The sequence below is a fragment of the Mytilus edulis genome, chromosome 3 (assembly GCF_963676685.1).
Source record: "Mytilus edulis chromosome 3, xbMytEdul2.2, whole genome shotgun sequence".
Lineage (NCBI taxonomy): Eukaryota > Metazoa > Mollusca > Bivalvia > Mytilida > Mytilidae > Mytilus > Mytilus edulis.
In genome coordinates this window covers 54535522-54554499 of record NC_092346.1, presented here as the reverse complement: position 1 = coordinate 54554499, position 18978 = coordinate 54535522, and the positions used below count along the sequence as shown (strand labels likewise).

The following is an 18978-nucleotide window of genomic DNA, read 5'->3' as shown; positions in this document are numbered from 1 at the left end:
CTTTGAGATTTGATGGTTTTGTAGATGATACTGTCATCGGCAAACAGTCTGAGCTTACTGGATGATAGGTATTCTGGTAGGTCGTTAATGTATACCAAGAATAATACTGGGCCCAGAACTGTGCCTTGAGGGACACCTGAGGTGACTGGGGCTAGGTCAGATGACTCTCCATCCAGGACAACTGTTTGTGTTCTGTCATTTAAGAATGCAGAGACCCAGTTTAAAGTTTCATTTTGGATACCGTAATAGTGTAATTTATAGAGTAATCTTTTATGAGGGACTTTGTCAAAGGCTTTGGCAAAGTCCATTATAATTAAGTCTATTTGAGTGTTGTTGTTATTATTTGCTGCAAGTTCTTGAATGAATGAAATGAGTTGTGTTTCGCAAGATCTAGACTGACGGAAGCCATGCTGGAGGTCATACAGTATGTTGTTCTTTTCAAGATGGTTGATGATGTGTTTTGTGATGATATGCTCCATAAGTTTACAGGATATACATGTCAATGATATAGGGCGGTAATTTTCTGGTTTATATTTAAAGCAGATGTTTATGTAAGTCCATCACATCGTGACCTCTAGATTTGATGTTGATGTTGTCAGTTTATTTTCGATTGATGAGTGTGAATATCCCTTCGGTATCCAGGTATCTTTCGCCCCTCTTTTCGATCAGTGTCATGAAACGAAAACGAGACGTTTTCATCAGAAAGCAGTGTCAGATTTAGAACTGTTCATCAGGGGGACCACTGACTGACCTGAGAGGGTCCTGGTCTAGTCATGTTTAATCAATCAAATTTTTTCGACGAAAAAAGGGGGGGGGGGTAGCATGCCAGAGGTATCTTCTTTCTTCTTCTTTAGTTACGGAATACCATCAACTTTTTGAGGATTACTTTCCGGCGCATGCCTGTATGAGGTCGCTTTAAGTTAATTTCATTTTTTTTATTACTTTTATTTATTTATGAAATTTACAATTTTTTTAGTTTCAATTTTTACATTTTTTATATATATTTTTTTATAACTATAAGATAAAAACAATAAGCACATTTAGTTCAGATGAGAGTATGTTTTAAGGAGCACCTCATGAGTGAGTTCAGGTATCAGGTTCCTTCGCGCCCAATACACTTTCGCACCCTACAAGTTCACACCTCCCACATTTGCACCTCTCACATTCGCACTTCACACATTCGTACCCAAGGTGACCCGTTCGCACTCTACACGTTCGCACCCAATTTTAATTCAAATTCCAGTTGGATAATTGGAAAATCATGATTGTTGTTATAAATTGCTTTGGTGTAAGTAAAACATTCAAGATTTTAAATGAAAAACACAAAAGATAATTGTTTTTAACAGCTTGGTCCCTTTGATCTGAAACAATAAAATATATTGCAATACACTATTATAACCAAAACATGATGAAATTTATTCAACACACAAAAAAAAACGTAGTCAGAATCTCACTTTATTTTGAAACAAGTCAATGAAACAAAGTTATAGCAATACACTAACCAAAACATGATTAAGAGTTATTCAACACAAAATATAAAGTTGACAGAATCCCACTTTATTTAGAAAGGATTATTTTTTTTTTTTAACAATTCAATATCCAAAACATGATTTAGATTTATTCAACACAATAAAAAATGCTGTCCCACTTTTTTTTGAGACAATGACAACAAATATAAAAATGGCAGTGTCTGCACATTGGATTTTCTATTAAACTGCGATCGGATCGGAATGAAACGTGAAATATATACGATAATCATCGATAATATTGGGATTTCGTGTAGAACGAGTGAAGAGTATGAAAAATGATATTTTCAAATTGTATTTATTAAATAATGATACATAAAAAAACATTGCAAAATTAAATGCACAATGATGGAAAATGAAACTGTACAGTCCCTGTAAAAGAAAAACATGATAGAAATAAATACTATTATAAAATTTAAATGAAAATGTAAAGAATAACATTTTAATAATTTAAAAATATACCCATATGATAATTTGAAATAATCTTTTAGTAAAATGTAAAACAGAAACGAAAATTTTAAAATATATAAAACTACTAAAAGGTTAAAATGAACAAAATTATAAAAAGATAATCAAGTAAACTATAAAAGAACCTTTTTTTTTTCAATCTATTATGTTTTTTCACTTGTTTGTAATGCAAAAGATAAAAATAAATCATTTTTTATTTTTAAAATAAGAATTCCATGACAATGTTTGATGTTTAAAGAAATTATAGTTAATATTCAAAAGAAAAAAGAAAAACTAACCAGGCACGTTTCTCATCTCAGTCAGTAATGTTGCTAATGTGCCTACATTTGATTGATGCGTCATAGGCCTGTGTATATTGTGCAGGTCTTTTAGCGTCACTACTTTCCCAGTTGACGATAGATCATATTGGAGGAGTTTTTTTTTTGCCTTCATTTTAAGCATGTTTTTGACATCTAGTTTCCTTTGTCTAGTCAGATGCTCAAATAGACATTTATTGATCTCATGATTGTGAAAACTGTGTGATTCCCTCACAATCAGGTTTTGTCCATCTTTAGTTACGCCAAGTTTAATGTGGAAAGGACATTAAAAAAACTTAAATAAACGCTGCAAATTCGAAAATACAATTTAAAACAAATACCTTGTATTAGGCCTTTTTCCTGTCGAATTAGTTTGGAATTTTTCCCACCATGAATGCAGGAAAAATTTATACTGTTGTACTTTAAATCTTCTTTAATTTTTGTGCTCCCGGTTCTTCTTTTCTCTGCGGCTGCTATAGATTCCTAATTTCTTGTATACAATTGTATGAAATTTAACGCCTGATAGTTCTGTACAAATTTTTCTAATTCATGATAAGTCTGAAATGTATTCCCCACAGTTATAATATCACTCTCTTTCATTTTAAGAATATTTACTTACTGAGAAAAAACTGTTCACTTACCTATATATAAATGTGTATATTTATAAAAATTCTGAGTAGTTTAATCAGTTTATTCACTAATTGCAAAAAATTCCGTTTATATTTCACGTTTCATTCCCGATCCGACGGCATTTTATTATAAAACCAGACGTGGGTACGCGCAGCCTAGAACGGCAATTTGACTATTCGTACACGCAGACACTGCCTATAAAAATACACTTGCCAAAACTTGATTACAAAGCTATAGTTATTAAACACAAAACCAATTAAAATTGGGCGCGAACATGTAGGGTGGGAAAGTGAAAGGGGCGAACATGAGTTGGTGCGAATGTGAATGGGCGTGAACGGACCCGGAATCCCTGCCAGACCCCTGCCAGTGCTCTTGGTCTTGGATCAGACTATGGAAATTAAATTGCATTTACCATCACACGACAAAACTTAACCCTCTTACTGCCATCAGTTTTTTAAGGTGACGCTACATGACAAACAATGATGTCATTCAATTTATGACGTCACACTCTTATGACCATAACAGTTGGAATCCATTGAAGAAAAGCATTAAACTATTAAATCTTTTGAATTTACGAATGATATGATTACTTAAAATGTTTTCCCTCACAATTAACAAATCGTTATTGTTCTACCAATACACGATTTTTTACTTTCAGTACTTAGTTTTTGATTTATTTTGTTTGTGTGTTTAATTTTGGCACTTTCATTGGAGGCACCAAATAAACCAAAAATAAATCTACAACCAAAATAATCCAATTTACGGTACATACATGTATCATGAAAACTTTGTGTGAACAGACTAACAACAAATACTGACATTTTCTGAAACAAGGTTGAAAATGTGTTGCCAAATTATATATCAGTCAGTTGAATATCAGAACATGCATGAACATGGTGATCACTGTTTCATACAGATTAAAGCATGCATTTGTTTTATGTTGAAAGAAGGGGTTCCTTATTGTATGTCTTGTCCTGTCAATTTATTATGAGTTTTACCAGAAGTTTTATCGTTATTGTTGTGGTGTACATGTGTTTTCAGAAATATCTGTTGATAAATATTTATTTTGACATTATTTTTCTTTCAGGATATATTACAGACCATGGACAGAGTCATAGCCTTAGTAGATATGGATTGTTTCTATGTACAAGTGGAACAAAGATTACAACCAGAATACAAGGGAAACCCATGTGCTGTCGTTCAATACAAAAAATGGAAAGGAGGAGGGTAAGCAAGTTTTCTGCTGTTTATATAGATTTAAGATTATTATAATGTTTCACATGTACCATCTCTTACTGACAATCATGAAAAATTGTACACACATACACAGCTACACAATAAACATTGTATCTTATAATTATACCTGTTAAAATGTTTTGTTCATTGAATCACTCAGCAATATCCATGATAGGTACTTCATGAGCCAAATTGTTTGCCAAACACTTGTTTGTGTCATGAACAAGAAACATGATTAAGTGTAAACCATGATAAATGGTGTCAAATGTAGGCCTGACTTATAAGATGATATCTGAAACTTTTTGATAAGTTTCTTGTAACAGTCTTAAAATAGCTAAGTGTACAGTTAGGTCAGGATAAGATTTATTGTACAAATTTTGTAATTGATGTGAATGCAAACTTCCAGTCAATCATAGAACAAAGGATTGACATGTTGCTGTAAAAAAAAAAAGACAGAAAGGTTTGTGAAATTCATGATTTAACCCGTTGACTGAAACAACTTGGAAGTTTTCTATAGTTTATTTTTGTTATTTGTAGGATAATAGCTGTAGGATATGAAGCAAGAGCTTGTGGTGTAAACAGGAACATGTGGGGTGATGATGCTAAGAAAGTGTGTCCAGACATACACTTCTTTAGAGTACCAGAGTACAGAGGAAAAGCTGATCTTACTAAGTATATTGTTTTTATTTCAATCGTCATGAACTTCAGTTGTTTAATAATGTGTATTTTCAGACTACTTGTCAGACTATAAGTCATCTACCAGTAGGTACATGAGTACTTTGAATTAAATGAATCTTATACGTCTTTTGTAGTAGATACTATCTCTTGTCATTAAAAAAAATATATGAGTTTGATGAATCGTTTTAAAGCAAATTGACTGTGGAATTAAAGGCTGATCAATTATAGTGCTCTTAAAGGGTAAGCAGTTTCTACTTCAAAAAAGTCACCTGGCAATTTTTATGAAAGTAAAAAGTCACATATGGAAGTTTTATTTGAGCCTATTATCTCTGTTTTAGCTAGCCCCCTGTATCATGTTGTTCTTAAAGTCATGAAAAACTGCATTTCAAATATTCATTATATCTTTTTAAGGTTTAGAGATGCAGGTAAAGAAGTGATTAATGTTCTGAGTAAGTTCAGTGACTGTGTAGAGAGAGCCAGTGTTGACGAGGCATACATTGATCTTACAGAAGAAGTTAAAAGAAGGATGGACAAAAGAGCACAGCCAGAACTGCTACAGAATACACACATTGTAGGCTTTGAACAAGAAGGTATTTTAAAATGTCACCTTTTCTACTCGATAGATAATTTTTGTGGAGGACATGCTACTTTTATAAATAACAAAAAAAGATGTAGTATGACCGCTAATGAGACAACTCTCCACAAATGACCAAAATGACACAGAAATTAACAACTATAAGTCACCGTACAGCCTTCAACAATGAGCAAAGCACATACAGCATAGTTAGCTATGAAATCATGAAATGACAATGTAAAACAATTCTAACGAGAAAACTAACGGCCTAATTAGTTTATCATTACACATTACACAAGTAAAAAAAGTTAAAAAGTATGCAGCCTTTCCTGAAATCATTGTATCTAACCTTGCATTTATGTTCACTAATCACAATAAAAAATGCACACAGAAATTTCTTTGATTACAGTATTCAACATTGACTTAAAGGAGTAGGTTCAGTAAGAACCCTTTTTGGCCCCAAAATATAGCAGTTTTACAAAATTATGAAATTGTTATCTTTTAGCTATTTATTGGAAAGTAGAATGCTTCTGCTACATAAATATATGCTGTTTTTGACAATACAATGTACATATATCGGGTACTTGTATCATCAAGTCGTGCTAAATTACTGAAATCTTCACAATTTTAGCATTTTAGTTAAATTTTAGACGGTTTCCGTCTGAAATGAAATTGGCTGCATTCGTGTTCATTCATAATATTGAAATGTAAGTTGTATTTGATGATAATACATAACATATATAAAGGTTGAGGATGAACACAGATGCAGCCACTTTCAATTTTGACCAAAACCATCTGAAAAGTGATGTTTTTTGGCATATTTGCTAGATTTTTCATATTTATGCTTGAATCGGAGCGTTTTTTATGACTAAATCAGTTAAAAACTTTCACAAAAACTAATCAAATCAATTGAAATAGACACTTAAGTGTTTAAAAAGTGTCCAAAATCTTTCGTCAGATGAACCTGAAATTTGAGGCCAAAATCGGCCCTTACCGGACCTACTCCTTTGTTTGTTGATTAGCTACAGCTTCAAAAAATTAGTTAAGATTACATTATTTTCAATCTAAAAATCTGCATATACATGTAATTACATAGAAAGGTTGATTTGCTTGTCATTAGTGACAGCTCTTGTTTTGATACTTTTTCTCTCAGGCAGGATGGAAGGCTTGGAATCCTGGTTAGATTCTGTCTATGAAGGAGATGATTTTAACAATATTCAAGACAAGAAGCTAGCTGTTGGAGCAATGATAAGTGAGGAAATGAGAGCAGCTGTCTATGAAGAGACTGGCTTCAGATGTTCTGCTGGTATTGCTCACAATAAGGTTTAACATTTATTTAGAATTGTATGAATAAAAGGAAATGTGGGTATATGTCAATGAGACATAAACTTGAGAATGGAAAGGGACAATAACCTGACCTAAGAACTGAAATCAATCCAAGGCCATCAATTGGTCTTCAACACAGCGTGATGAAAACCATATGGCACCGCCTAGACCTACCCCAGTTGTATCAATTGTCGCGTTACATAATATGTTAACTTGCTTGATTATTTTAGTGCAGAAAAAATTGCTATTCTTAACAGATGCCTTCTACTCTCAACAATGTTATAGTTAGTAATACATAACACAACAGGGTTTAGCTTGCCCCTAGACAAAATGTGTACTAGCTCAATGAAAATGGACATCCCACCACACTCCGAAACAGTTAGACAGTAAACCGACACGATTATGGCTTTAATAAAGTTTAGTTTGTTAAGAGTGAATGTTATCAGAGAAAGATAGTATTATTTGTCAGGAAAGACATGAAATAATTTTCAGCATTGCAAAGATAAATCCAAAAAATGTCAAAAAGACGATATTATGGAAAGAGTCATTTTGATTGAATTGATTAGTTTATAATGCCTTTATCCCTTGCATATAAAAGATATAAGACATTTGCCTGTTTCAAATATATATTTTAATGTGTTTTACTTCTATTTCCAACATTGCTATATGTATAATTTATTGACCAAATTTGTTTATGATATTTTAGATGTTAGCAAAACTATCCTGTGGTATCAATAAGCCAAACAAACAAACAGTTACACCACATGGCTCTGTACCAGGTCTGTTCAGTACCTTACCTGTCAGGAAAATGTAAGTCATATGCTGTAATAATGTCATTTTGTGATATATGTGCAATTGTTTCTACATAGGTGATAACGGTAACGTTTTCTTCTCTAGCTCAGTCCATATTGTAAACTTGGATGTATGATGGCTTGTTTCAAAGCTGAGACATTTTCAAATCTGTTGTTAAATTTTCAGGTACGAAGTGTGATCCATTTTTCGGTAAATTAGCATACCCGAAAATCCTTTTATGATGCGGCTCTTCATGTTAAAAAATCCCTTTTTTAACACAATAAGTTCTTTGAAATTTAAAACTTTGAATACATTTAATAACTCTATAATTTTTACACATTTATTCTATGGTCCTCTACTTTCCAGATCAACACAAATGGTTAAGCTCAGTCACTTGTAAAAAATTGAAACATGTCCAATATAACTACACAGATATTTTTTGTTTACACACAACTTTTGTGTTCCTGAATTGGAGGTGCATTAGGGATGTTGACCCACATGAATAGATCAATATTTGTACTTATTTCAACTAACATCTTTAAATAAAAACAATTATTTTTAACACTGCTTGTGTTAATCATATATATCTATATATAAGTATGGTACAGAATTAGGTTTTAACAGTTTGCTTATCACAACATATGTATTTTCAGACGAAATCTTGGAGGCAAGTTGGGTGAATCCTTGGTGGAAGAACTAAATGTTGAATTTATAGGAGATTTGGTTAAGTTTCCTTTAACAGAACTTCAGAGTAATTTTGGTGATAAGACTGGGTAGGTTTATTTAAGAATAGCTGAATTACTAAAGTATTTATTGAATGTTATATACTGTGGATTCATTAATTGTTGGATACTAAATTTTATGGATTTTGTGGGTATAGATGAATCACAAATTTAATGTTCAATGAATCACAAATTTAATGTTCAATGAATCACAAATTTAATGTTCAATGAATCACAAATTTAATGTTCAATGAATCACAAATTTAATGTTCAATGAATCACAAATTTTCTATAGGGTGGTATAAAGATGTAAGAAGCTGTGGTATGAGTTCCAATGAGACAAATCTTCATCAAGTCACAATTTGTAAAAGAAAAACCATTATAGGTCTAAGTACAGCCTTCAACAAGGAGCCCTGACAAATTATAAATGGCCCAAAAAATGTCAAACAGGAAAAACAACATTCTAATCTATATAGAAAATGATAAATGGGAAACACTTATAAACCACATCAACAAATGACGACCACTGAACATTTGATTTTGGAAAATAACCACAAAAACAAATATACACGAATATGCAAGTTTTCCTCAATCTACAAAAATTGTTACCAGGAAAATGAAAGAAGCCACAGTAGTACTGGTATAAGTCATGTTTTATTCTAAATCAGTAAGCTTATTAGATTGTAAAAAATCACTGAGGTTACATTGCCTAGTCTTTTTTGTTTGGCAATTCAATCAGGTTGTCTAATAACTCCTCAATGCTGTATAGTCCTGATCATGATAATAGGTAGTAAAAGTGGTGATATATGTACTTTATTAAATATAATTCAGGTTTTGCACACAATAATGAAATGTATGATAATTCTTTAGCTATGACAAATTTTGTGACACAAGTCAGATATATATTAATTTTTAATCAAATAAACAACTTACATGTTTTTTTTTCAACATATGTTAAGGAAATAAAAAAATTACAGAGACTGTGTTAATTTTGTATCTATGTCGTATTTTTTATTTATTACATGGTGATGATACAGATTCCTCAATTTGAACTTTTAAACATGTGAGGCATCATGCCAACATTTCCATATTTGAAATAGAATTGATTAATTTCAGCCATTGGATCTATGAATTATGTAGAGGAATAGAACAAGAGGCAGTATCAGCCAGACAGCTACCTAAATCTATTGGCTGTAGTAAAAACTTTCAAGGAAAAACTTGTCTTGATACAAAAGAAAAGGTAATTGTGCATGTATTATATATGTATTAGATGCTACAAATTAAGATTTTTTTCACCTGATTAATAGGTAATTTCATCCAGTTACAACTATTTGTTTAAAGCTACAGAGGTGTTTACATCTACGATTTTGCTGTAGTTTCTACGGATTTCAGTGACGATTGTCATACCAAAAACTACGGGTTTGAAAATAAATTGTTTCGTTTCAAAATCCGTTAAATTTTGATCTTGATCAGTTAAACGATTGAATTAATTAGAATATCAATGCTTTAAAGCGCATATAAGACAAGGTAAATTGAAAGCATGTCCAAGAGGATGACCACTGATAAAATCTTTGTTCCAAACATGTCTGAATAAGACTGCAGATACTGTCAGAATGCAGGAAATTGCATCTAATTTTTCAAAATTTTCGTGGGGGAGCATGCCCCCAAACCCCCCTAGAAGGTTCGTGCCGCTACGCAGCACTCATCGAGAGTACTACTGACAACATTGCAAAACTACTGACAATTCTACTGATAGACATCAGAATGGGTAAACAGGTCTGAAGCTATATATTTTAGATAGTGGATGTCATGGACACTTCATATCTTACATACAGATGCCTCATGTTAACAAGTTTCCATCTGGCATAAGTCAGTTCTTTTTTTTCTCATTTTCATGATTCAATTACTACTTTAATCAAATGCTTGTGAGCACTATATTTATAAATTTAAAATAAAACATGGAATTGTATTTTGCTGGGCAATTTAAAATTTCAATTGGAGTTATCTTCCTTTGTCCCTGATTGTATGTTTGTAGTTCTAATATGACGTGCTTCTTTAGCTTTGTAAACAACACTGTGATAAAATTCTCGATAAAATATACTTAGCGCAGACTCAGAGATATACATAATAATGGCTGTTACAATATACTTCCCACATAAATCTACATGTATTGGAACCTATTTGCAGACCTTCTGCTGATTTTATAGTTTTAAAAGTGCATTTAAAAAAGACAAAATAACTTTTATTCTTATTCATATGCATGATAAAAAGAAGTAATGCACAAGAGCTCGGAGAAATCAACAAAATAAAAATGAAATAAAATTCCGCGAAATTCTTTTAATCTTTTTGGCGCATTTAAGTCATTTCAAAACATGACGTCATACAAATGAAATTGCTAAAGTTGAAAGTTTTCTTTTGCATGAACCATTGGAATTCGTATGAAATTGTATTAAAACTGATTTTTGAGGTAGGTTTTGTTTAATTTTCTATTCTATTGCATTATTCGCATATTTACTCGTTTCAGCAAGTCAACATAGCGGCTCCTTAGTTACAAAATGTCAACCTTCAACCTTTAGAGCAAATTTTATTGTTGATCTTACAGTCAGGTGCAAGCTTTTTTTAAGAAACCAAAGCAAATTTCTTCAACAGTGAAAAATAAGGCTTTATAAGGGGGTGAAACTGAAAAATAGAAATTTCAAGGAAAGGATAACTAACAGTAGTACATGAGTTGGATATGATTCAAACTACAATTTGTCTAAGTTCTAAACAATCCATAACTTTTTGTTAGCTCACCCATATTAAGTTAACTTAGAACACAAGTTGACATGTAGACTGAAAAAAAATTGCCATTATAATGTGACTACCTATTGTTATTTGATTTTCTTCAGGTTCAGCACTGGTTGAAAGAGTTGTCTGAAGAAGTTGTGGAAAGATTAGAGAAAGACAGAGAAGATGTAAGTTAAATAGATAATCTAAATATAATGAAATTATCTTTGTAATGTATTTGAATAAGCTAACACAATGTTGGTAAGGGCCAATTAGTTTACAATTGGACCAACAGAAATAAGTAACTTAAGGAAATGTGCCAATTTCAACCTAGATCCTGAATCTGTAAAGAAATATTAAAATTGTTTAGTCTGAACCTGTTACTATCAAAAAGCCTGAACAATTTTTCATCATTTTCAGCAAAATTTACAAAAGATGATATCAATTCAATTTTATAAAATCATCCTAAAGTTTTCAAACAAATTAGTTGAACTTTATGGAAATGATTTATACAAATTGATTGATTGATTGTTGGTTGCTTTACGTTCAGTGGCAAATATTTCATGCATATTCAGGACGAGAACAAGGTCACAATAAATACAATAGGTAGGTTGTTGTAATAGAGGCCATCTAGGATGATAGTCGGGGTAATTTGGACTGCCACTGAAAAATGAAGGTATATTGGATAGGGACAGAAATTTTGCCTTGCAACAGGCCACCTACGGACCCCTTAAAAAGTTGTTGCAAGGGTTCTTAACGTGCAAAGAGCGTGGCACTCTCTTTACACGAGGCATCGGATTTAACGTCTCCCTTCTGACCGGACGTGACTGCGAACTTGATACATCCCGCACAGCCAAACGGATGCCCCACTTCAGCAAGCATTTTACTGCCGGTCGGGAGAAGACCAAGTGACCATATTTCTATACCCCAGTCACCCTTTACAAATTGAAGCTGTGCACCTACTGTTACAGAATTGTTAAAGGGATTCATTCTCATTTTTGTAGACTTTTGTTGAATTTTGGCATTGTGGTAGCAAATTTCATAAGACTTGAAACTTCACCCAATGTTTATTTTCCAATTTAAATTATACACCACCCATTTTCCTATTGTGCTGTTGTTTAAAGATACCCCTCCATTTTTAGCTCACCTGGCCATATTTGTTAACTTTTACAAAAATCTTCTCCTCTGAAACTACTGGGCCAAATGAAACCAAACTTGGCTACAACCATCATTGGGGTATAGTTTAAAAATCTGACACAGGGTAAAATTGTTGATCATGTCATAATCTATCTACCCTGTAATTTTCAGATGAATCTGACATCCTGTTATTAGGTTGCTGCCCCTGAATTGGTATTTTTTAAAGAAATTTTGATGTTTTTGGTTATTATCTTGGATATTATTATAGATAGAGATAAACCGTAAACAGCTTTAAATGTACAGAAAAGTAAGACCTACAAATCAGTCAACATGACCAAAATGGTCAATTGACCCCTTAAGGAGTTATTGCCCTTCATAGTAAATTTTTTTTAATTTTCATAAAATTGTTAACTTTTGTAAATTTTTACAAAATATTTTCCTGTGTAACTATTTGGCCATGTACATTATAACAAGAGGCTCTCAAGAGCCTGAATCGCTCACCTTAATTTTTTTGGTTAAATCTCTCATCAATGATTATTTTGGCTTTTCAATTTATTTAAATGTTCTTTGAATCGTCCTATTTTCTTCAAAAGCAAAAAAAAAATCATTTTCTCCTATGTTCTATTTTAGCCATAGGAGCTATGTTTCTGACATACAAGGAATTGACAATTTTGGTCATATTAACTTATTTGTAGATCTTACTTTGCTGATCATTTTTGCTGTTAACAGTTTATCTTTATCTATAATAATATTCAAGATAATGACCAAAAACTGCAAAATTTCCTTAAAATTACCAATTAAGTGGCAGCAACCCAACAATGGTTTGTTTGATTCATCTGAAAATTTCAGGGCTGATAGATCTTGACCTAATGAAAATTTTTACCCAATGTCAGATTTGCTCTAAATGCTTTCGTTTTTGAGATATAAGCCAAAAACTGCATTTGACCCCTATGTTCTATTTTAAGTAACGGTGGCCATGTTTTTTGACGGATCAAAAATCGAAGCACACACTTTGTGCAGGATAATCTAAGGAACAATCATGCTAAGTTTCATCCAAATCCATTCAGTAGTTTCAGAGGAGAAGATTTTTTAAAGTTAGCAAATGTGATGAACAAATTGTGAAAAATTGTCATTAAAGGACAATAACCCCTTAAGGGGTCAATTGACAATTTTGGTCATATTAACTTATTTGTAGATCATACTTTGCTGATCATTTTTGCTGTTTACAGTTTATCTTTATCTATAATTATATTCAAGATAATGACCAAAAACTGCAAAATTTCCTTAAAATTACCAATTAAGTGGCATCAACCCAACAATGGTTTGTTTGATTCATCTGAAAATTTCAGGGCTGATAGATCTTGACCTAATGAACATTTTTACCCCATGTCAGATTTGCTCTAAATGCTTTCGTTTTTGAGATATAAGCCAAAAACTGCATTTGACCCCTATGTTCTATTTTAAGTAACGGCGGCCATGTTTTTTGATGGATCAAAAATCGAAGCACACACTTTGTGCAGGATAATCTAAGGAACAATCATGCTAAGTTTCATTCAAATCCATTCAGAAGTTTCAGAGGAGAAGATGTTTGAAAAATTGTTAACGACGACAGACGACGACGACGACGGACGCCAAGTGATGAGAAAAGCTCACATGGCCTTTTAGGCCAGGTGAGCTAAAAAGAGATAAGCAGCAAGAATGTTTAATAAAGTAATCTACAAACACATTACCATCACCAAAACACAAATTTATTATGAACCCATCTGTGTCCTTAGTTTAATATGCACATAGACCAAAGTGAGCAACACAGGCTCTTTAGAGCCTCTAGTTTTCTTGTTTTTTTCATACATATGTAAAAGTTGATTATGGACCATTTACCATTGTTTGATAAACATTCTCTTCAAACTAGCCCTTTGTGGTTGCATTCATATTTTTAATGTGTAGCATTAATGCAGGAATATTGAAGTATTCTGATTAAATTGTGATTTGTTTTTTTCTCAGAACAACAGAAGTGCTAAGTCATTAACAGTAAGTGTGAGGTATTTAGCTAAACCATCATCCATCTCCGTCTCTAGAGCTTGTGCTGTAGTAAAATATGATGCTCAGAAGTTTGCTAGCGATGCCTTCACATTGATACAGAAGCTAAACACACTACCATTATATCAATCAGCTTGGTAAGACATTGTTTTCTTTTTCTTAATTACATAAACCAATTACAAAATTTGTCTTAGCATCAGTGTTTACATGCAAATTTAAAATTAAGTAAAAATTATTGTTTTGCCACACTAAATTGATTCCCTTATTTTCTAGACATTTTTTTCAAAAACAGTTGAGGGAGACATTCTTTTCCAAATGTCATCAGATTTTACCATAAAAGAAGGCATTATCTGTCAAATTTATGTTCACTGATTTGACTCAAAATCAATTTGATTATTGCCTACCTAAAATTCCATCCAAATTACAAAAAGTCATAAAGAAACAATGCATGAATATTGTTACATTTTGACAACATTCTGTGTGAATTTTTGGGCCTTGTTGGCCTAGTGGTCTAAAGAGTTCAACTTTTATATCACTAGCTTGTCAACTGTGAGGTTGTGAGTTCATTTTTTGCATGTTGCATGTACATTCAACTCCAATGTTAAATGGCTTGGATTTTCCGTTTTTCATCAAAGGTCATGTTCACTCTTGAAACTCTGGCTTCTTCTACCTAATGAAAACTGATCATTATTAAATAGCCTTTAGTGCAGGAAGTAGTGTTAAACATCAATCAATCAATAAATCAACCAGAGGAAGGTGTATATCAAAATAAACTCCATCAAATTAACCTTTGAGATGAAATCCAAAGAATTCTTATAGGTGGTATGACCTAATGTAAACATACGTTTTAATATAAATACACAAGCAAGTAATTGCAATTATGTAATGACGTTTTTTCTAAAAAATAGTTTGTTTGATTTCATGTTATAAATTATTATTAAAAAATGTTTTATGTATTTAATACTAATGATAATTTTATAATTGTTATTTCCAGGTCTCCACCCATTACTTGCTTAGGTATATCAGCAGGAAAATTTGTAGAATTTCAGGATAAAAGCCAGTCAAATATATCTTCATTTCTTGGAAAAAAATCTGAATCAGTTACCAAATCTCCAATTTTGTCTCAAACAAACAAAGAATCATCTTCAAAGGGTTCAATTCAGGCATTCTTTAAAAGTAAAACTCTCAAAGAAGAATCCCCCAAAAGTGAACCAACTAGTTCAAGTGGTACATCATCTGAAAACAATAAACCACCGGAAACAAGCATACAGGCTTTGTTTAGGAAAAAACAGTCTATTGGTAAAAGTTCAGATATAACTTCATTGAACTCTGACTTGTCAGAAGTTTGTGTAGATCTTAGTCATGAAGCAATATCTATTGATTTTAGTAATGAAGATTCAGTTGATTTAAGTATTGATAAAGGATCAAAGACTATTAAAACAGAATCCGTGACAGGTGTTAATTTGAATAAGAAGTCAGGCTTTTTCGTTTCTAAACTCAGAAAAAGTTCAGTGAGCTCATCTGTAATTGATGTAAATGAAAGTTCATGTGATAGTATAAAGTCAGTAAACAGTGATGACTCAACTAGCAAGGGAGATAATTCAGAAGTTGTTCATTCTAAAGTGATAGCCATTGAAACATCCTGTATTCCTAATGACGGTGCTCCTACAGATAACGGTGTTCATTCATCAATAGATAATATGGATGAGGACGTTTTTATGTCATTGCCTTTAGATATTCAGCATGAGATCAGACAAAATATGAAAAGCAAACCTAAAGCAAAATTAAAACAAGAAGAAAAGAAACGATCAAGTCTTGACAATTTTTTTCAGCAGTGTACACAAGAGAAAACAGACAATATAAAAAATCAATCAGATCTGACTTCATGTGAGAAATGTGGGAAAGAGATATTAGTTTGGGAACTTCCAGAACATATGGACTTTCATTTCGCTCAGGAAATACAGAAAGAGTTTAGAGAGGAAAATATACAAAGTAATAAAGTTTCTATAAAGAGAAAGAGTGCTATTTCTCCTGCAAAGCCTAAAAAGAAATTGAAGAAAACAGAAAATGTAAATACACTAACAAATTTCTTCTCAAAGAAATAATGTTGACTTCCTCAATTTTGACTGTCACCATAGTCATGATAGTTCATCACTATACTTCAGATACCTATAAAATGTTCATCATTTTTGAAAAAAAAATTATTTCAGTTAATGTCTTGATTCTTCTAAACCTGCAAACATTTTGGATACATATTTTTTTAGATTACAAAAATGTTTTGAGTGTTTACTGTACCTCAGAAATTATCCAATATCTAATAGATACACTGTTAATTGTGTTATTTAAGGTGGTACCCAACACTTTCACTAAAATTAATTTGGCTCGTTTAATTTTCATAAAATTTTGTCAAAGTATTTATTTTGACCTTTAAACAAAAATATAAAAATTTTGAAAATTTTGAAACAACCGTTTTGTCAGAAAAATTACACTGGTTATATAGCAGTTTGACTAACACCCATTTTGATCATTGAGAAGCTTAATATTCCTTTAACAACACAACGTAATTAAAACGTTTAGCTGACTTTACAGAGTTATCTCCCTGTAGTGTTAGGTACGACCTTACGGTCTGGCAAAATGAGGAAAAATAAAAAGGAAAGTTGGAATTGTTTAGACTGTTTAAACTTAAAATAGATATTTAAGAAATATTTTTATCAAATATTATGTACGGGTGTAATTATGCAACGTGTTCAATATGTAGACATTTATTTATGAAGATGATATAAATTTGAAAATTTTATTATAAATTCTTAAATGTTATAAATGATATGTTTTTCATGTTATGTATAAATACATTGATAAAATAAAAGCAACAGGTACACATCTTATAGATATATATAATTCTTATGGGGGGTATATTTTTTTACCACTGTGTATACATGTTTCTCTGCCTGTAACACATTTGTGTTGCTTTTTTCCCCTCAGCAACTGCTTGTTAAAGCTTTCTCGATATAAGACAGCAATATTCTGTTTTCAGTTCCTTCAAAATTTGAAATTTGACCAATTAGAATTAAGCATTAAATAATTGATAAAAAAATTTAAGGCATGTCACAGATGACACTGGTGGAAAAAATCAACCAATCACAGATGCCTCAAATATTCTAATGAATAAAGAGGATATTTTTCTGTACAATAAATAAACCCGCTAAATAAGTATCTAATGATGATGAAACTTGGGTAAAATGTATTAGTTTTTTCTCTGACCTTTAACCTTTACTGTCTTATTATGGAATTGGTACTAGTAGCTCATCTTTATCTTTGTTTTCGTAGTAACTATCTTCTTGCAATAACTTTACTTCTAGTTGACTGTGAATTCAAGGATATTTATCACAAAATAAGAGTTGGAGTTTGTTTCTAAGCTTATGTTGTGTAAAAACCTGTATTTTCTGTGTTTACAGATATAGTTTTACCCTCATGCATAGCTGTGTTTTGTAGCAGAATTTGGTACGTTTAGATTTGTAAACTTGTTAGATATTACTTTTATATATTTGTTTAATTTATTAAAACTTATTTTAATCAGTTTTTCTTAAGTTTCTTTGTTCATAATATACTTCAAAGATAGAAACTTAAAGAGGAAAAAAAGTCAGAACAAATTTTACACTGGTTTTCTTCAGTCTTTATATTTGAAATGTTTTAGGTCCTCTGGAGCTGATAATCTAACCAATGTCTGTCCTTCTATAAATCTAAAATCTTTGCCTCTAGATTATAAAAGAAAGGTGGAAGATATCAAAGGGATATTCATAATAATAAGTTGATGACAAACTGACAATGAAATGGCAAAAAAACAAAAACAATCCCCAAAAAACACAGTATACAAAACACAACACAAAAGTGACAAAACCCACCATGATCAGGGACCAGGTTAAAATGGAACTCTATAATACTAAAATTGAAAATGAAAATGGAGAATGTGTCAAAGAGACAACAACAACCCAACCAAAGAGCAGAAAACAGTCGATGGCTACCAATGGGTCTTCTCAATACAGCCAGAAAATCCAGCATTCCTCACTCCCCTGAGGCATACTTCAGTTGGCCTTTATTATTAGTAGGTCCATACAAAAACACCTTTTATGATTGGATATAGTTTTCCTGCCATTACAACATGAGAAGCCCTGGATTTGGACAGATCAACTAGACTTCTGGGATGTTATGACATCAGTCCAATCAAGTTGGATGGTAAACATATAAATGAAAGGGGCTTTGTAAGTCTGGTAATCTAGAGACTTTACTATTCCAAATTATTTACTGTACATGTGGAATTCGAGTCCGAATTCTGGTTCCAATCTAACCTGGCCAGGGATTATTCTCAGGTTTCAACGAAGGGTAAGCAGTTTCTGTTCCACTTGTGCCCTCCGTCATATTGGTGATGTAAATCAAAGCTCTGTGATAAACTTAGTTTTCAGTAATTATTATGTATATAATGGGGAGTTACAGATGGTGTTAGTGTTTTGTTTTGGATGACTAACTTTTCATGGAATAACCACTCGTGGATTGCACATTATGATATACTGTTTTTCTTGGCATGTACAATTGAGCAGACTTTTGGTTCATGTGTTCAATGTTGAGATTTAAATCTTCTTTTATGCTTCATTCTGGACAACATACTTTTAATGTAACTATATAGAGTCCTTTAGTCGATTTGCATGCAACCAAGCCTATAAAGAATTTATACTTTGTTGAACATCTATATTTGTGACCAGCCTATTCAAACAAAATCCATGAAAATTGGGATA

The 18978-nt window shown here is 32.0% G+C and overlaps 1 protein-coding gene across 2 annotated transcripts; it reads left to right on the top strand.

The window, feature by feature from the left end:
• The first annotated feature begins 532 nt into the window (after window positions 1-532).
• Window positions 533-17766, top strand: LOC139516869 (DNA polymerase eta-like). Of its 2 annotated transcripts, none has more exons than XM_071307247.1 (11): window positions 533-551; window positions 4020-4147; window positions 4694-4828; window positions 5246-5424; window positions 6562-6731; window positions 7441-7544; window positions 8180-8299; window positions 9365-9488; window positions 11137-11202; window positions 14153-14325; window positions 15183-17766. In XM_071307247.1, exons 2-11 carry the CDS (start codon window positions 4023-4025, stop codon window positions 16291-16293), a joined length of 2307 nt encoding a protein of 768 aa, XP_071163348.1. In that variant the 5' UTR covers window positions 533-551; window positions 4020-4022; the 3' UTR covers window positions 16294-17766. The 2 variants fall into 2 exon arrangements, with proteins under 2 accessions (XP_071163348.1, XP_071163347.1); XM_071307246.1 differs by having other exon boundaries at window positions 534-551; window positions 4008-4147.
• The last annotated feature ends 1212 nt before the right edge of the window (window positions 17767-18978 follow it).